We start from the raw sequence: 20,478 nt of genomic DNA on the forward strand, positions 1-20,478 counted from the left end.
TGAGCCTAGCGGCCTGCTAGGCAAGGCTGAGAGCTGCTTAAGGAGGCTGTGATCCCTAAGCCCTTTAGCCCCCATCAACCCTTAACCAGGGGGCGTGGCTACTCAGGAAGACCAGGGCTTTAAAAGCCTGCTCCTAAGCAACCAGAGGAGCTAGTGAACAGGAGCTGCTAACAGGGGAGTTTTGCGAGGGAGTTTAGAGCAGGGAGTGTGAGCTGGGGGGCTAGATACTCTTAACATTCTTTACATTTAAAGCCCAAACCACCCCCTGATAAAACCAAAATAACAACAAAGGACCAAGCTTCAGGAGTAAAAAGAGAATGCAGGAAGAAGTCCAGCAACAGAGTGGGGGCTATCAAGTTTATTGCACCCAATGCAGCATGTATGATTACCTGCCCTATGGCAGGTGGCATATGTGTGCATTTGGTGCAAGGAGCTCCTGGCCCTCAGATACTGTGTATGAGCTTGGGAGGCCAGGGTGGCTGAACTGGAGGAGCTGAGGGACACAGAGAGATACATAGATGAGACTTTCCGGGACACAGTAGAACAGTCCCACCCCCCATCTGACAGCCTCTGTGCTGTTGAGGAGGATGAAGGAGAACATCCAACTGGAGCAGAGGGAAATGATCCCATAGTTGGGACCCTCCTTTCAGATGATGTTGTGGTATCCTCTCGCCCTGAGGATACCTCTCTGGGGGAGGGAACTCCAGTTATTAGGAAGAGACAGGTAATAGTTATGGAGGATTCGATCATTAGAAACATAGATAGCTCGGTTTGCGATGACCGGGAGAACTGTATGGTGACTTGCCGGCCTGGTGTGAAAGTTGCAGATCTCTTGAGACATCTAGATAGACTTCTGTGTAGTGCTGGGGAGGAGCTGGTGGTTGTGGTATATGTAGATACCAATGACATAGGGAAGGATAGGAGAGAGATCCTGGAGGCCAAACTTAGGCTAGGTAAGAGATTGAAGTCCAGGACCTCCATGGTGACATTATGCATCCAAAGAAGTGAGGTTTTTACTCACGAAAGCTTATGCCCAAATAAACCTGTTAGTCTTTAAGGTGCCACCAGACTCCTTGTTGTTTTTGTAGATACAGACTAACACGGCTACCCCCTGATACTTGACATTATGCTTCTAGTTCCACACACAGGGCCAGTTAGACAGGCAGAACTGCAGGGTCTCAATGTGTAGATGAGAGAATGGTGTAGGGAGGAGGGGTTTAAGTTTATTAGGAACTGGGGAAACTTTTGGGAAAGGGGGAGCCTATACAGGAAGGATGGGCTCCACCTAAACCAAAATGGAATCAGATTGCTGGCACTTAAAATTAAAAAGGTCATAGAGCAGTTTTTAAACTAAGGCCTGGGGGAAAGCCAACAGAGGCGGAGGAGCACGTGGTTCAGACAGCGACATCCCTTAGGGGAGGATCTATTAATGCAGATTTTCTATGTCCTAGTAAGGAGGAGAGGATGGAAGATGATAAAATACAGGTAGGATCTGATGAGAAACAGTCAAATGAAAAAAAAAGTCCCATTCAATTACATCATGTAATGGCAGACAGCTAAAAAGTGACAAGTTTTTAAAGTGCTTATATACCAATGCTAGAAGTCTAAATAATAAGATAGGTGAATTAGAGTGCCCCATTTTAAATGAGGATATTGATATAATAGACATCACAGAAACTTGGTGGAATGAGGATAATCAATGGGACACAGTAATACCAGGGTATAAAATATATTGGAAGGACTGAACAGGTCATGCTGGTAGGGGAGTGGCACTATATGTGAAAGAAAGAGTAGAATCAAATGAAGTAAAAATCTTAAATGAACCAAACAGTACCACAGAATCTCTATGGATAGTAATCCCATGCTTTAATAATAAGATTATAGCAGTAGGGATATATTACCAACCACCTGACCACAATGGTGATAGTGACTGTGAGAGGCTATAAAAATAAAAAACTCAATAATAATGGGGGATTTCAACTATCCCCATATTGACTGGGTTCATATCACCTCAGGAAGGGATGAAGAGAGAAAGTTTTTTGACACCTTAAATGACTGCTCCTTGGAGCAGCTAGTCCTGGAACCCACAAGGGGAGAGGCAATTCTTGATTTAGTCCTAAGTGGAGCACAGGATCTGGTCCAAGCGGTGAATATAGCTGGACCGCTTGGTAATAGTGACCACAATATAATTAAATTTAACATCCATGTGGTGGGGAAAACACCACAGCAGCCCAACATGGTAGCATTTAATTTCAGAAAGGGGAACTACACAAAAATGAGGAAGTTAGTTAAACAGAAATTAAAAGGTACAGTGCCATAAGTGAGAACCCTGCAAGCTGCATGGAAACTTTTTAAAGACACCATATTAGGGTCTCAATTTAAATGTATCCCGCAAATTAAAAAACATAGTTAGAGAACCAAAGAAGTACCACTGTGGCTATACAACAAAGTAAAAGAAGCAGTGAGAGGCAAAAAGGCATCCTTTATTAAATGGAAGTTAAATCCTAGTGAGGAAACTAGAAAGGAGCATAAACTCTGGCAAATGAAGTGTGAAAATATAATTAGAAAGGCCAAAAAAGAATTTGAAGAACAGCTAGCCAAAGACTCAAAAAGTAATAGCAAACATTTTTTTAAGTACATCAGAAGCAGGAAGCCTGCTAAACAACCAGTGGGGCCACTGGACAATCGAGATGCTGAAGGAGCTCTCAAGGATGATAAGGCCATTGCGGAGAAACTAAATTAATTCTTTGCATCGGTCTTCACAGCTGAGGATGTGATGGAGATTCCCAAACCTGAGCTGTCCTTTGTAGGTGACAAATCTGAGGAACTGTCACAGATTGAAGCGTCACTAGAGGAGGTTTTGGAATTAATTGATAAACTTAACAGTAACAAGCCACCGGGACCAGATGGCATTCACCCAAGAGTTCTGAAAGAACTCAAATGTGAAATTGCGGAACTATTAACTATGGTTTATAACCTGTCCTTTAAATCAGCTTCTGTACCAAATAATTGGAGGATAGCTAATGTCACGCCAATTTTTAAAAAGGGCTCCAGAGGTGATCCCAGCAATTACAGGCTGGTAAGCCTGACTTCAGTACTGGGCAAACTGGTTGAAACTATAGTAAAGAACAAAATTGTCAGACACATAGATGAATATAATTTGTTGGGGAAGAGTCAACATGGTTTTTGTAAAGGGAAATCATGCCTCACCAATCTACTAGAATTCCTTGAGGGGGGCAACAAGCATGTGGACAAGGGGGATCCAGTGGATGTAGTGTATTTATATTTTCAGAAAGCCTTTGAGAAGGTCCCTCACCAAAGGCTCTTAAGCAAAGTAAGCTGTCACGGGATAAGAGGGAAGGTCCTCTCATGGATTGGTAACTGGTTAAAAGATAGGAAACAAAGGGTAGGAATAAATAGTAGGTTTTCAGAATGAAGAGAGGTAAATAGTGGTGTCCCCCAGGGGTCTGTACTGGGACCAATACTATTCAACATATTCATAAATGATCTGGAAAAAGGGGTAAACAGTGAAGTGGCAAAATTTGCAGATGATACAAAACTACTCAAGATAGTTAAATCCCAGGCAGACTGGAAAGAGCTACAAAAGGATCTCTCAAAACTGGGTGACTGGGCAACAAAATGGCAGATGAAATTCAATGTTGATAAATGCAAAGTAATGCACATTGGAAAACATAATCCCAACCAATGTTCCCTCTAATTTTTTCCATCCATGTGCGGAATAAATTTTGTTATGTGTACCAGTAGAAAAAAATAACCTAGATCTAATATATTTTTAAAAAGTTACCATAGGAATAATTACTCCAGCCAGGACAGGTTAGGCATTTTAGAACTCAATACTCACATAATTAAATTTAAGTGTAAGAGAAATAAAAATTATGAAATGCATAGACCAGTCAAAACACTAAAATAACAGACTTTCAAAGAATAAAATTACAGAGAATATATGTGCATTACAGGAAGTACCAAGAGGTAGCAACAATAATACAAGTATGTGTTGGGAGGTGAATGTGACAGAGACAGAGTGTGTGTGTGACAGACTCTGTGTGTGACACAGAGACTGTGTGTCTGTGACACAGAGAAAGTGTGTGTGCTGGCTGCTGGGGAAAGCCGTGCACTGTCTCTTTAAAAAGAACAGGAGTACTTGTGGCACCTTAGAGACTAACAAATGTATTAGAGCATAAGCTTTCGTGGACTACAGCCCACTTCTTCGGATGCATATAAGGTGCCACAAGTACTCCTGTTCTTTTTGCGGATACAGACTAACACGGCTGCTACTCTGAAACCTGTCTCTTTAAGACATTCACTGAAAGCTTTCCTGCTCTGTCCTGAGCCCTGTTGTCTCCCCTCCCCAGCTCTGCGGAGATGGGGTACCTGGGCATGGGGAGGGGGAGAGAGACAGAGACTCTGTGAGCTGGCTGCTGGGGAAAACTGAGAAACAGTGCCCTCACTGTCTCTTTAAGAAAGACACTCAGCCACTCACCATTCAGAGGGCAGCAGCTAACCAACCTGATAGCCATCTATGATGAGATAACTGGCTCTGTGGATATGGGGAAAGCAGTGGACCTGATATATCTTGACTTTAGCAAAGCTTTTGATATGGTTTCCCACAATATTCTTGCCAGCAAGTTAAAGAAGTATTGATTGGATGAATGGAGTATAAGGTGGATAGAAAGCTGGCTAGATTGTCGGGCTCAATGGGTAGTGATCAATGGCTTGATGTCTAGTTGGCAGCCGATACCAAGCGGTCGGTCCTGGGACCGGTTTTGTTCAACATCTTCATTAATGATGTGGATGATGGGATGGATTGCACCCTCAGCAAGTTTGCAGATGACAGTAAGCTGTGGGGAGAGGTGGATACGCTGGAGGGTAGGGTTAGGATCCAGAGTGACCTAGACAAATTAGAGGATTGGGCCAAAAGAAATCTGATGAGGTTCAACAAGGACAAGTGCAGAGTCCTGCACTTAGGAAGGAAGTGCACCGCTGCAGGCTGGGGACTGACTGGCTAAGCAGAAGTTCTGCAGAAAAGGACCAGGAGTTACAGTGGACGAGAAGCTGGATATGAGTCAGCAGTGTGCCCTTCTTGCCAAAAAGGCCAACAGCATATTGGGCTGTTTTAGTAGGAGCATGGCCAGCAGATCGAGGGAAGGGATTATTCCCCTCTATTCAGCACTGGTGAGGCCACACCTGGAGTATTGCATCCAGTTTTGGTCCCCCTACTACTGAAGGGATGTGGACAAATTGGAGAGAGTCCAGCGGAAGCCAACGAAAATGATTAGGGGGCTGGGGCACATGAGTTATGAGGAGAGGCTGAGGGAACTGGGCTTATTTAGTCTGCAGAAGAGAAGAGTGAGGGGGGATTTGATAGCAGCCTTCAACTACCAGAAAGGGGGGGGGAGGTTCCAAAGAGGATGGAACTCGGCTGTTCTCAGTGGTGGCAGATGACAGAACAAGGAGTAATGGTTTCATCGTCAACTATTTCACTAGAAGGGTGGCGAAGCACTGGAATGGGTTATCTAGGGAGGTGGTGGAATCTCCATCCTTAAAGGTTTTTAAGGCCCGGCTTGACAAAGCCCTGGCTGGGATGATTTAGTTGGGGTTGGTCCTGCTTTGAGCAGGGGGTTGGACTAGATGACCTCCTGAGGTCCCTCCCAACCCTGATATTCTGTTTCTATGATCCCAGTCCTACTGAGCCAGGCTGTCCCCTCTGCCCTGTTTTGTGAAGATGGGGTACAAGGGGCAAGGGAAGAGGGACACCATGACATCAGCACCCACCCCTCTGCTCTGCACAGCGAGCAGGAGGGTCCCGGCTCCCAGGAGCAGCTGCAAGATGGAGCAACATGGGGGGAGGGGCACCTGAACACATGCTGCTGGCTGCTCTGCTAATTAGCTGGGTGGCACTTAATTCTCATCTCTCGCAGTTTACAGGGAACACAGATCCCAACTATACATAGACAATGATGGGGTCTAAATTAGCTGTTACCACTCAAGAAAGAGTTCTTGGAATCATTGTGAATAGTTCTCTGAAAACATCCACTCAATGTGCAGCAGCAGGTCAAAAAAGCAAACAGAATGTTGGGAATCATTAAGACAGGGATAGATAATAAGACAGAAAATATCATGTTGCCTCTATTTAAATCCAAGGCATGGCCTCATCTTTAATACTGTGTGCAGATGTGGTTGCCCCATCTCAAAAAAGATATATTGGAATTGGAAAAGGTTCAGAAAAGGGAAACAACAATGATTAGGGGTATGGAACTGCTGCCATATGAAGAGAGATTAATAAGACTGGGACTTTTCAGCTTGGAAAAGAGATGACTTAGGCTTGGTCTACACTACCCCCCCCCAATTCGAACTAAGGTACGCAACTTCAGCTACGTGAATAACGTAGCTGAAGTCGAAGTACCTTAGTTCGAACTTACCTTGGTCCACACGCGGCAGGCAGGCTCCCCCGTCGACTCCGCGGTACTCCTCTCGCCGAGCTGGAGTACCGCAGTCGACGGCGAGCACTTCCGGGTTCGACTTATCGCGTCCAGACTAGATGCGATAAGTCGAACCCAGAACTTCGATTTCCAGCCGTCGAACTACCTGGTAAGTGTAGCCAAGGCCTAAGGGGGGATATGACAGAGGTCTATAAACTCAGGACTGGTGTGGAGAAAGTAAATAAGGAAGTGTTATTTACTCCTTCTCATAACACAAGAACTAGGGGTAACCAAATGCAATTAACAGGCAGCAGGTTTAAAACAAACAAAAGGAAGTATTTCTTCACACAACACACAGTCAACCTGTGGAACTCTTTGCCAGAGGATGTTGTGAAGGCCAAGACTCTAACAGGGTTCAAAAAAGAACTAGATAAGTTCATGGAGGATAGGTCCATCAATGGCTATTAGCCAGGATGGGCAGGGATGGTGTCCCTAGCCTGTGTTTGCCAGAAGCTGGGAATGGGCGATGGGGGATGGATCACTTGGTGATACCTGTTCTGTTCATTCCCTCTGGGGCACCTGGCATTGGCCACTGCCGGCAGAAAGGACACTGGGCTAGATGGACCTTTGGTCTGACCCAGTCTGGCCGCTCTTATGTCCCCACCCCCCAATGTCACCAACATCACCAAGGCAGATCACAGCGCCCCTTCTGGCCAGTGTAAGAAAAACATGGAGAGGAGCCTCCTCCAGCAGCATGTCATGTACCTCCCTCCGCCCCAGTCACACTCACCTGGCCAGTAAGCTCCGTGCACAGAGCCCCGGTTAGCACGCCATGAAGATGGTACCGGTGATATGGTGGTTGTTCCTCCCGACACAGGCTGGCCTGGACCCTCCCCTGGACGGGCTTCCCATAGGTGTATCTGTTTAGCAGAGGGGAGGGAGAAGGTAAGTGGGAGGGGAAGGGGCCAACGCCCCTGCCCATGAGGGGCGGGTCCCTGCTGGGGTGGGGCTCGTCGTGTGGGTGGGAGTGAGAGCCCCAGGGAGTCCTGCCTGGCCATGAGCATGGGGCAGAGGGGCGCAGGCAGGGAAGGGGCAGGTCAGATTCTGGCCTGGGGCGCGGGGGAGGAAGGTCCAGGGCAGTTCCAGCCCCCTCTTATTAGCCTGGCAGGGCTCGTTTCACACTCACCGGCCGCACACCCGCAGCAGGATCGTCTCATCCAGCACCGTCACAACGGGGGGCAGCTCCAGGGTCACTTCGAACTTGGGCAGCACTGGGGGCAGAGAGGGACGGGGTGAAACCGACCCGCAGCCCCGGCTCGGGGGTTTCATCGCAATCCTCGGCGTTGGAGCTTCTCCCTGGGTCTTGCAGCCCCCCACCAACCTGCCAGCTGGGCGGGAAGGGGAAGGGCCCGGAAATGGAGCAGGGCTGAGAAGAGGCTGCAGATTGCAGCAGTAGGGTTGTCAGGTGTCCGGTTTTCGACTGGAACGCCCGGTCGAAAAGGGACCCTGGAGGCTCCAGTTGGCACCACAGACCGGGCTGTTAAAAGTCCGGTCGGTGGGGCAGTGAGGCTAAGGCAGGCTCCCTGTGTGCCGTGGCTATGTGTTGCTACCAGAAGCAGCGGCATGTCCCCCCTCTGGCTCCTGCCCATAGGGGCAGCCAGGGGGCTCCGAACGCTACCCCCGTCCCAAGCACCGCCCCCCACAGCTCCCATTGGCTGGGAACCATGGCTGAGAGCTGGAGGGGGGACATGCCACTGCTTCCAGGAGCTGCTTGAGATAAGCAACGCCCACAGCTGGCACCCCCAAGCCACCCCCTGCACCCCAACCCCCTACCCCAACCCCAGCCCTGATCCCCCTTCCGCCCTCCGAACTCCTCGATCCCAGCCCAGATTCCCCCTTCTGCACCCCAAACCCCTCATTCCCGGCCCCACCCCAGAGCTCACCCCCCCCCCATCGGAGCCAAAAAAGTCGGGTCAGTAGGACAGGGCTTAAAAAAAAGGACTGTCCTGGCCAGGGATGTATGGTCACCCTAGCTCGAGACCAGGGACAATGTGGGCCTGAAAGCGGGGACACGTCAGGGACCATGGGGGCCCATTGACATGGGTGTTTCTCCTGGCTGATAAGGTCCCGGCTGTTTCCCTCTGGGAGCTGGTGTTTGGCTGGGACCTCGTCCCCAGCAGGGCCCCGCCAGGCAGCCTGGACAGACAGGGCCAAATTCACACCTGGACTCAGCCCAGAGAAGCCGGGGGGCTGCTCCATGGCAGTTTGTCCCTCAGGGTCTGGGCCGTCCTGGGGCACTGACAGGAGCTGGCTGGGCGGCTCCGAGGCCCAGAAGCCCCAGGAGGGGAGCGTGTGTTGGGGCTGGGTGAATGTGCGGCGCTGGGATGGGGCACCAGGTGGGGTGGGAAGTTGGGGGTGCCTGCTTTTTCCCTCCTGCTTGCGGTATGGCGGTTGGCCAGCAGTGGAAAGGGGGAGCATTGGGGAGGGTGGGGCTCAAGGGCAGGGTGTGTGGGGAACTGGGGTGGGAGGAAGTTGGCGGGGGCAGTGGCAGGTGTCTGGGGCGAGGGTGGAGGTAGGAGGCAGTTGGGGGCTCAGGCAGGGTGTCTGGGGCAGGGGAGTGGGAGGCAGTTGGGAGGGTCAGGGCAGGGTGTCTGGGGAAGGGTAGGGGTAGGTGGCAGTTGTTTCAAGGGAGACATCAGAGCTCTTCTCTCCCCCTCCCCCGCAGGAGCCAGAGGAGGTTATTTTTGGGGTGGAAGATGGAGAAGGAGCCACTGACATTTCCTTCCCTCTCCCAGCAACACCAGCTCTGGGAAGGGTGTGTTTGTGTGAAGAGCCCTTGTGCTCCAGGAGGAGCAGAGGTGGGGCTGGGGGGCACAGGACAGATGTGGGTGCTACCCTGGGCCCCGCTGCGCACCGTATTCCTCCACGCTGAACGAGTGCCTCGTCCCCTGCGCCTCGATGGCGTACGTCCCCAGGGCCGGCTCTGCAGACAGTGGGAGGGACAGATCCACGATGCCCTGCTGCGGAGTCACGTCTCGCCACTGGGCGATGCGGTTCCCACTGGGATCCTGGCAAACGGACACGCCCTGCTCAGCCGCTGTCCCCACACACGGCTCGTCCCCAGCAGCCCCCGAGTGCCTCGTGCTGCTGACGGGGGCTGGATCGACGGCCGGGGGCTCAAATCCTTCTCCTTAGCCTGGAGCAGGCACCGCCGGGCAGCCGCTGGGTAAGGGGGCCCCTACCAGTGCCCCTCAGCCCTGACCCGAGGTCACCGCCCCTGGGGGGAACAGGATCCCGAGGCACACCCCATCTCCAGCCTGGACAAAGCCCAGGAAACTCGCCATAGGGACTGTTTCCATCTCAGTGCTAGGCCTCTGTGGGTATGTTCCCTGCCCCCCTCCCGCCACGCAGCCTCCCCAAACCTCCACCCCTCCCCTCTGCCCCTGCAGCTCCCAGAGACCCTGCCTCCTCCCCTTCCCTTCCCCCATTCAGGCTCCCAAGGGAGCTCCCTGCTGAGTTCCCCACTGGCCTGATCAAGTCACTGCCTGACCCAGAGTTCAGGGGCTGGGAACATTCGGGGTGAGCGACTCAGGCAGGGATCCCAGCCAGGCCCAAACCCACCTGCCTCCTGGACAGACAGCCCCAGACGCTGCAAACTCGGGGTGGGGAGGACGTAACCCGATGGCACAAATGTCCCCTCCCTGCCCCCCATATGGCCCAGCCAGAAATGCCCTGTGCTCTGGGACCCTTTGCACCCCCACAGCAGGGCAGAGGGGTCTAGGGCTGGATTGCTGGACACTGTGGTTACAGCCCAGACTCCTCTGGGATCCCCACGACTGAACACCCCCGGGTGCCCTTGGATGAGCCAGACAGGAAGAGGAGGAGGCTGGAGAGGCACAGACTGACCTGCACAGTCACCAGGGGCAGCTGCAAAGCAAACAGACAGGAGATGGCTGGTTAGAGGAATAGGAAACACCCCCCACTGCCCACGGGTCTGTCTGTGACCTCCCCAGGACTGGGGTGTCTCTAGGGCCTTGGGGGATCATGCAGACAGCAGTGGGGGTGACGGAGAGAGCAGGGACAGGAAGGAGAGCCCTTGAGGCTGGAGCCCTTGCACCTCCCATGCCCCCCTCCCGCGTTGGCGGAGACTGGGCAGTGGGTGGCTCGTGTGTGTGTGGAGGAGCAGGGCGAGATGCTGGGGTCTCTGTCAAGGGGTAGTCTAAGGGTCGGGGAGTCTGCGTTGCAGCCAGTGCCCAGGTGAGGTGGCTGGGAGGGGAGCTGTCAATCTGTATTTAAACACTGGGCCCGATTCTGCCACCTCACTCAGAGCGCACAGCACGGTTAGGCTGAAAAGTGCTAATGACTGTCATCCCGGGAGAGGGGGCTGGCATCCACAGCCAATCACAGACTGCGCTAAAGCCAGTGGGTGCCCAGCGCCCTCATTCCGGCTCCATGCAATGTGCAATCAACCCTCTCTGCGCAGTAAAGAGACTGCAACCAACAGGGGCCACTGCCCAAGGCACTAGGCTCTGTAGCTCAGGGGGCTGCTCCACACGACTGTTTTCAGCAGGCCAGCACAAGCCCTGCTACTGCAAGGCTGTTAACCTGCCCTAGGAGACTCGCCCCCTGCAGCAGTGAAGACCAGGGTGGCCGCTGAGGCATTCCCAGAATACCAGAGATCCTGGGATTTCCAGGAATGGTGTGGGCCTGTCCTCGCTGGCGTGACCTCGCACACTTGGTGTGTGTGAGTTCACGCCAGCAGGGGCGGAGCAGTGCGCTCTTCCAAATGGTGCCCCACATCCAATACCAGACACAAGCATGTACTGGATGGGGGCAAACCACCCAAGGAGAGGACTGTCTGATTTCAAACCAGATGAATGGCCTGCCTGGTGTAGACAAACCTAACGTGTTCAGTGCACCAGGGCCCTGGTACCCTGCCCTCACCCCCCACCTCCAGCTCTCACCTTCCGGGTACTGGGAACGAAGTCTTTGTCCAAACTGACGATTCGAAACTTCACTGGAAAGGAGCAGAGGCAGAGGCGGGAATCAGCCCTGGCTTGGTTTGTGTGAGTTAATTCCCAGCTGGGGAAGGTCCCAGCCGGACGCCCCGGGCAGTGACGGCCTCTGTGAACCCGCAGAATGGGCCCAGCCCGGGCAGCGCAGCGCCAGCTTCCCCATGCTGCCCTCTTCCAATGAGCCACGGGCCTGCCCTGAGTGGCTGGAGGCCTCCAGGGGAGGCCGATGGGTGCTGAACACAACTGCATGAACTGCCTCAGGAACAACTCTGACATCATAATCAAAAAGGCTGACAAAGGAGGTGCTGTCATCATCATTAATAAGTTGGAATATGAACAAGAGGCCTCCAGGCAGCTCTCTAACACCACAATCTACAGTCCATGATCCTCTTATCCCACTGAGGGTTACCAAAAGAAATTACACCATCTGCTCAAGAAACTCCCTAAAGAAGCACAGGAACAAATCTACACTGACACTCCCCTAGAGCCCCGACCAGGGGTATTCTACCTGCTATCCAAAATGCATAAACCTGGGAATCCTGGACACCACATCATCTCAGTCATTGGCACCCTGACAGCAGGATTGTCTGGCTATGTAGACTCTCTCCTCAGGCCCTACGCTACCAGCACTCCTAGCTATCTTTGAGACACCATTGACTTCCTGAGGAAACTACAATCCATTGGTGATCTTCCAGAAAACACCATCCTGGCCACTATGGATGTAGAAGCTTTCTACACCAACAGTCCACACAAAGATGGACTACAAGCCATCAGGAACAGTATCCCCGATAATGTCACGGCAAACCTGGTGGCTGAATTTTGTGACTTTGTCCTCACCCACAACTATTTCACATTTGGGGACAATGTATATCTTCAAGTCAGTGGCACTGCTATGGGTACCCGCATGGCCCCACAGTATGCCAACATTTTTATGGCTGACTTAGAACAACGCTTCCTCAGCTCTCGTCCCCTAACACCCCTACTCTACTTGTGCTACATTGATGACATCTTCATCATCTGGACCCATGGAAAGAAGCCCTCAAGGAATTCCACCATGATTTTAACAATTTCCATCCCACCATCAACCTCAGCCTAGACCAATCCACACAAATGGTCCATTTCCTTGACACTACTGTGCTAATAAGCGATGGTCACATAAACACCACCCTATACCAGAAACCTACTGACCGCTATACTTACCTATATGACTCCAGCTTTCATCCAGGACACACCACACGATCCATTGTCTACAGCCAAGCTCTAAGATACAACCACATTTGCTCCAATCCCTCAGACATGAGACAAACACCTACAAGATCTCTATCAAGTGTTCTTAAAACTACAATACCCACCTGCTGAAGTGAAAAAACAGATTGACAGAGCCAGCAGAGTACCCAGAAGTCACCTACAAAGGACAGGCCCAACAAAGAAAATAACAGAACGCCACTAACCGTCACCTTCAGCCCCCAACTAAAACCTCTCCAACACATCATCGAAGATCTACAACCTATCCTGAAAGATGATCCCTCACTCCCAGAGATCTTGGGAGACAGACCTGTCCTCGCTTACAGACAGCCCCCCAACCTGAAGCAAATACTCACCAGCAACCACACACCACACCACAAAAACACTAACCCAGGAACCAAACCCTGCAACAAACCCCGTTGCCAACTTTGTCCACATATCTATTCAAGTGACACCATCATAGGACTTAATCACATCAGCCATGCCATCAGGGGCTCGTTCACCTGCACATTTACCAATGTGATATATGCCATCATATGCCAGCAATGCCCCTCTGCCACGTACATTGGCCAAACCGGACTGTCCCTACACAAAAGAATAAATGGACACAAATCTGACCTCAGGAATCATAACATTCAAAAACCAGTAGGAGAACACTTCAACCCCTCTGGTCACTCAATAACAGACTTAAAGGTGACAATTTTGCAACAAAAAAGCTTCAAAAACAGACTCCAAGGAGAAAATGATGAACTTGAATTAATATACAAACTACATACCAACAATTTAGGCTTAAACAGAGACTGGGAATGGCTGAGTCATTACACACATTGAATCTATTTCCCCATGTTAAGTATCCTCACACCTTCTTGTCAAACTGTCTGAAATGAGCTATCTGGATTATCACTACACAAGTTTTTTCTCCTGCTGATACCAGCTCATCTTAATTAATTAGCCTCGTAGAGTTGGTAGGGCAACTCCCACCTGTTCATGTTCTCTGTATGTATATATATCTCGTCACTATATGTTCCATTCTATGCAACCGATGAAGTGGGCTGTAGCCCACAAAAGCTTATGCTCAAATAAATTTGTTAGTCTCTAAGGTGCCACAAGAACTCCTGTTCTTTTTTCATAGAATCATAAAATATCAGGGTTGGAAGGGACCTCAGTTGGTCATCAAGTCCAACCCCCTGCACAAAGCAGGACCAATCCTCAATCAAATCATCCCAGCCAGGGCTTTGTTGATCACCAAGGACAGGCTGAGACCCCCACTTGGTTCCATATAGCCCCCCAACAGGCCTCTGGCTTTGGGCCTCTTCTCCCCTGGGGCAGGGTGCAGATAGGGGCCTAGAAGTGAGAGTCCCAAATCCCTCGCTAGGCCCCCATCCCATCCCCAGAGCCCGGGAATCTGTCCCAAGGGCCTGGGGCCCTAAGAAAATTGCTCCAGCAGCACCTGCCCTCTCACCTGTCTGTCCCGGCTTGTAGACGGCCTTGTCTGTCTGCACAAAGGTCCCAGGCTGCAGCGCCCGCAGCAGCACTTTCTTCCGTTCAGAGAACTGCAGGGCATCTCCCCGGATCGAGACGTGCAGCTCTGCCACTTCCTGCTGCCCCCCAGATGGGGCTGGAACCTGCACACGGGAAACCCCAGCAAGGCCACAGCGGCCAGTAACCAGCCGATCGTGGTGCAGATCCGCTATCACATGGGGGGCAGTGGTGTTTGTGAGTCCCTGTTCCAGCCCCCCCAAAACACAGGAACCACCCTCCCCAGCCTGGGGGCTCTGAATGGGAGAGAGCATGAACCTGGGGCGTTCGATGGAGTTGGAAGCCAGGGTGCTCTCTGTACCCCCCACCCCATCCCCGCTCCCTCCTGCCTGTCGCTGCTGAGGGATGGGCTTGAGTTCTGTGGCTACAGCTGCCCATTGAGTGACCAGCTCCGTGCCCATGGCCAGTCCCCTGAGCCCTGCTGTGCCCGGGGCCTGAGGCTGGGCTGGGGCTGCAGACCCGGGGCTGACGGGCTCCGTGCCCATGGCCAGTGCCCGGGGCCGTGCCGATGGCTGCGGGCAGGGGCTCACCTGGAAGCGCACGTTCTCGTGCAGACGGGGCTCCTGGACCTCTCTCTCCAGCAGGGTGATAGCGCTGGGCCCATCCCCCCTCTCCAGCCGGACACTCACCCGGACGGTCTCGTTGAGGTCGCTGAGATGAACTGACACTGTCCCCGTGTGCGGGTGGTAGAGCTCGGCTGGGCTCACCACCACATAGTGCCTGGGGAGGGGAAAGCACCATGGGCAGTGGGGGAGGGGGATGGGAGGGGACAGCCCAGAGCCTCCCCCAAGACCGGGGGTGACTCCCGCTTTCTGAGTGACCCTCCTTCTTGGGCCAAAGCTGGGTTGACGGTGCTGGAGGCTGATTCGTTTCTCTAACCACAGGGCAGGGCAAGGCCCCTCCTCTACATCCCCCACCCCAGCCTGCCTCCCGCAGAGCTGGAGGGGTCCCGGGGGCGCACAGAGGGGCTCAGTCCCCCTCCATCTCCGGCCTCTCAGGTGCTCGGTCTGCCCAGAAGGGGGCAGCTAGTGGCGCTGAGAGTGAGCAGAGACCCCTGTGCACGGCTGGGGGAGGCTGGTTAGTCTGGGGCTGTACTGAGCACCTGAGCCCTTTGCAGCCAGTTACTAGCTTAGATACAGCCCCACCCCCACCCCTAGACCATTCTGCACCCCGGGGCTTCCACGTGCTCTCGCAGGAACCCTTCAGCTTTTGCACCTTTGGGGCACTGTCCTGTTTTGGCTAAGACGTTCGTTTAATGCACTGGGTTCATCAGTAATTACTGTTCTATTTCACTGGTGCCTAGAGGCCTACCCCAGCTGGGCCCCCTGCACTGGGGCTGGACAGACTCACAGGCAGAGACAGGCTGCAGTCCGAGGAGGTGACAGGGTGACGGGAGCAGGCGGCCACAGAGGATCATCACCCCATGGTACAGAGGGGAGCTGAGGCTCAGAGTGTCGGTGTCTGGCCGGGGGCGCACAGGGCATCTGTGGCAGAGCTGGGCACTGAACCCAGCTCTCCTGCCCCCCAAGCCACTGCCTTAACCAGAGCCAACCTCCCTCGCCACTGGAGGGCCCAGGAGGGACCCAGCATCAGGGACTGAGCTCCCAGGGGAGAACGGACCTGTCCCATCAGTTTCGGATTGAGCAGCCCCCTCATCGGTGCCTTCGGCTGCTTCCAACCCCCCTACACCGCCCACCACGCGGACAGACAGACAGACACGGACAGGGCTTACGGCTCTGCAGACATCCCAGCTGTGAGGTGCAGGAGGAGCAGCAGGCAGGCCGGGGTTACCGGGGCCCCCATTCCTGGGGTGCAGGCAGACGGGCAGGCACAAGGGGACACACACACGTCACCCCCCCCCCGGGTCCTTCTTCCTCCCTCTCCCCTGCTCTGTGCTGGAGACCAGCCTGCTCTGCCCTGATATACACTCTGGAGCCGGAGCTTCGTTTTGATCCGGGGTAAACAAGGGACGTGTCAGGTCTCTGGCTGGGGCTGGGGACGCAGCCAGGACAATATTTACCCACCGCCCCCAGCTGCTGGATTCGAGGCTCTGACAGGTTGTTGCAGCTTGAGTCAGAGGATGCTGCCTGGCAAAGGCTCAGGTGGGCCAGGAGGCCCCTTGCATTGGTTACACGGGAGGGGGTGGGACCCCTCTGGGGGTCGGTGTTCATGCAGTAGCCGGGATGCTGGGAAAGCCCTGGCAGGAGCAGGGGGGAGGAGCTTGCTGAGAAATGAGTTTGTTAAAGTGGGTTCTGGCAGCGACCCCACTACTGCAATGCAAATGAGAAGAACGTTGGGGTTGCTGAGCATGTCTCATGAAAACCCCATTCACGATCGCTTCCAACGTTCCCAGACTGGGACTGTCGGGGATGAACTTTCCATGCTCAGGCTCTGCCTTGGGTTGAATTTTTTTTGTAAACTTTCACCAAAAACAAGTCGAGCCATTTCTGAGAACACGGTTAGCATTAACACAGGTAGTTTTTTCCAGGGCAATCCATTTTTCTGAGCATTTCGTTGAGGAGTTCTAGCACCTCCATGCCTCGGAGCCTGGAATTGAAATTTGGCAGGGGGATTGTGCTAGGGGAAGAGAAGTTTTTTCCCTGTTGCCATGAAAATCTATGTCGATGTGGCTAGATTATAAAGTACAGAACATTGCTGTTTGCACATGATTAGTAGAGTGTCTCAGACTTGTTTCCGAGTCACTAACAAATTGGTAGAAAATGATCTTCAGTGGTTATGGATCCCTGTCCTAACCGATACAGCACAAGATGAGGGGTTAGCAGTTAGCTGTGTCTGGGGCAGATCGCCAAATCTCACTAAGGAACAGGATGAGAAGCTCCTTATGCAGCTCTTTATAGAATGTAGGAAAAAAGCTGTGTGATCCTGGGGGATTTCAATGTGAGTGACACATGCTGGAGGTGTGATGCTGCTAATACTAAAATGTCCTTGGAATTTCTTCATATTAAAGATGACAATTTCCTAACTCAAAAAGTGTTGCATCCAGCATGGGAGTATTGTACATTAGCCCTCATCTTGGATGATAAAGAGGAACTGATCACAGCACTAAAAATGAATGGTAGTCTACGTACAAGTGATCCTGACAACCACATTTATAATGTGCAAACAGAATAGTGTCCAGACTAGAAATATTTCTACTTGGTGCTGTGAAAGGGCCAATTTCACAACACGGATAACAATTATGAGCCAAAGTAGCTGGGAGGAAGAATTTAATCAGAAAAATGTGACTGATAATTGGAAATTGTTTAAAAACACTTCAGTAGATGCCCTAAAAGCCAAAATCAAGGAAGGGGACCACAGGGGTTAAAAAAACCTGACCTGGCTTAGAAGGCACATGAAAGCAACTATAAAATATTTTTTTAAATGATGTATATCAAAGGGGAGAAGGGAGAAGCTGACAGTAATAAATATAAATCAGAAACTAGGAACTGTAGAAAATTGATAAGGAAAGGAAGGGGATAGAAGAAGAAATATATGGCCAGCAGAGTTAAGGACAATAATATACTTTAAAAACTGGTTCTTAAGAACAATTTGAATGCTGTTGCCTGAAAAGGGGAAAAGGTAACTCAGAATAAATCGGGGGTGGTAGAGGGAAAGAAAATGGATACCCCTTTTTCTCAGAAGTGCAGATATGACCCACTCTGGTATCTAATCGCCCAGTGGACCAATACCCCAGGTATGGTGCGGTGTATGATGAAGAGGAGGCGGGTAAGTCAGGTGAAAGCAAAGAGATGTGTATTAGGGATAAGAATACAACTGATAGGGAAGGGGGAAAACCACAAATGCAGACCAGTATTACAACCAATAACAATAGTGACAGTGACTTCCAATGGGGCATAAAGCCCTGACCCAGGTAAATTCCTCCCTTGGCCAAGTGCCCTGTAACAGAGATTGATTTCTTCCTCCCTCCCCTAGTGCTGAATTATGTGCGGTGCTGGTGCTCAGGGCCTCAACTCTTGGGCCAGTGGAAAGCCGTCAAGGAGGAACTCTGAGGAGCCCAGCGGATGGGTGGTGATCTCCCTGGAAGAGACGCCCCCCAGAGATGGAACAGCAGGATAAGGTAGGTGTGGAAGGTCGTCTCCAGTGTCTTTGGGTAGGTGTCACTCTCGTCCACATGGTCGGGACCACGATGAGACCCGCACCGCACCGCGCACTGGCTGCCGCTCAGATGGACAGCCCCGCACCCGCGCTGGGGTCCGTCTTTTATAGATGTTAAAACTGGACTGTTCCAAATAGCAACGCCAAGCAAGTCTGAGGTGATAGAACCTTCAGGGATTTGGGCGGGAAAACAGATGGAATGTCCGGAGCCCAAAGGCGGGAAAATCCAGTCCTGACCAGTTGGGGCTAGCTTAGAGTCAGTGCCCCTGAGGTAAACAAGGATGGAGTTCCAAAGTCACGTCACAGACTCCATTTTGTATTTCTTATTTCAATTATCCCATCATAATCCCCTCCTTAGTAATTGTGCACAGTGTTAACAGCACAGTTACCATATATAATGTATTATACTTTGAACAAGCAAAGTGCAAACATGTTACAACTAAAATAAGAACCATAATAGCAGCCACATATTAACAGGTCATACTATAGCATTTAAATCAGATAACATAAACATTGTATTACTTGATCTCCTTCTTGATTTCTTGAGCCTAAATACACACACAGATAAGATAACCACATACATAATAATTACAAGTTGGATAATCAAAACCACCACAATGGGATGAAGCATTATAACCCAGGCAGCTCGCATATCCCCTGTACTGGAGCTAAATATATTTTCCCACCAGTGCATACGAGTTGTTTCATCCTTGATTTTCTTTAACACCAGCTTTACACTAGCAACTGCATGATGAACTGTGATTAGAGTTTTTAAACCCTCTGTTTGTAAATTGTTAATATAATAGGTTAGTTGCTTATGGTGAAGAAACCTTTTAATAGCCTCCAACTCTGCTCCAATATGTGTTGGCTCAAGGTAATCATATATTTTATAGTTTGTATGTCTTCTCTTTCTATGTCATGTAGGGTGATTTGGATATCAAATCCTACTATGCTGTAAATTTGACACAGACATATGTTGGCCGTAAAATTGTTTTTAATTTTATAAAACTTATTAACTATGAACGTCGGTCAGAGGCTTCTAATGCAAAGACAATGTCTGTCCACTTCTAGCACTGCAGAATGATTGTCTAGGGAATGATGGTGTAGTTCATAATTGCAGAAGCCTGGTTTAGTGTTTAAACATACATGTGATTCTTCTAACACACCTGTAGTACACGTGTACCCCAATCCTTTCTGTTCTTTACACACCTGGAGATTAATCACTTTGTACTCCTTATCCCTAAGATGAACCCATTTAAGTTAACTACCTTCCACCATTGATGATGTGTTCTGTTAAAGTCTGTTGAGTTTTAGAATTCTTTTAAGTTCTAAAGGGAGATTGCCACTGAAACCATCTCTTATGATTGATTTGGTAATATCCAGGAGTCACTGCTGGGCCTCAGCGCATGCAAAGGCCTGTGACAGATTTGACTGTAGAATTCCTAAGGCTCCTAATACTCTGAGATGGTCCAGCTCTTGTACTTTGAGACAGTATGGTAATATACTTACAATGTCAAATTCTGTTTTGCCGAGCTCTAGTAGGGCTGAAGACAGTGGTTCAGATAGCGTCGAAACATCATGGCCCAATTCCCCAATTCTTTTGGCCGATAGATTTTGGTCTATTGTATTTAAAACTCCAAGTCCAGCTCCTACGTCACCCAGGACCTTTGCCACTAGATCACGTTTACGCCTTTGATACGTAGAGGTGGTCAAGATACCTTTAAGCCAGGCATTCCATCCTCTGAGAAGGGGAATGACGTATGGAGCACAAGTACTATGCATTGGGATGATGGAAATTTGCACAGGCATGATTATACGTTTAAGGACAAATTGGGGATCAATCAGGATGATTCTTGTGACATCCTTCTTGATTACAAATGGTCCCACATAACTTATTCTTGGTGGTGGAGAGACAGTAATCTTAAAGTGGTCAACCAGTTCAAAAGGACCTTTCACTGTCCGTTTCCCAGAGTCCGAGATGTTGATTTCTATAGTTTATTGCCCGGTACAAGTGACATTGTGTATAAGAACGGAATTATCCAAAAGACAAAATTTAGACGAAACATAATGGCTCAACGAAGTGGAACACTGATTATAGCAAGGATGACATGATAAATTCATAA

General features: G+C 50.8%; 1 protein-coding gene across 1 annotated transcript in view; it reads right to left on the reverse strand.

The window, feature by feature from the left end:
* LOC128829243 (alpha-2-macroglobulin-like protein 1) overlaps positions 1-16,209 on the reverse strand; it is a 54,001-nt gene extending 37,792 nt beyond the window's left edge. Inside the window, exons 1-8 of the mRNA XM_054014555.1 lie at positions 15,972-16,209; positions 14,770-14,959; positions 14,163-14,325; positions 11,405-11,457; positions 10,347-10,367; positions 9,355-9,508; positions 7,627-7,711; positions 7,231-7,360 (exon numbers count right to left, since the gene is read on the reverse strand). Coding sequence (XP_053870530.1) covers positions 7,231-7,360; positions 7,627-7,711; positions 9,355-9,508; positions 10,347-10,367; positions 11,405-11,457; positions 14,163-14,325; positions 14,770-14,959; positions 15,972-16,042 — 867 coding nt within the window. The 5' untranslated portion in view covers positions 16,043-16,209. The remainder of the gene's footprint in view (positions 1-7,230; positions 7,361-7,626; positions 7,712-9,354; positions 9,509-10,346; positions 10,368-11,404; positions 11,458-14,162; positions 14,326-14,769; positions 14,960-15,971) is intronic.
* Positions 16,210-20,478: the final 4,269 nt, after the last annotated feature.

The sequence above is a fragment of the Malaclemys terrapin genome, chromosome 25, assembly GCF_027887155.1.
Source record: "Malaclemys terrapin pileata isolate rMalTer1 chromosome 25, rMalTer1.hap1, whole genome shotgun sequence".
Taxonomy (NCBI): Eukaryota; Metazoa; Chordata; order Testudines; family Emydidae; genus Malaclemys; species Malaclemys terrapin.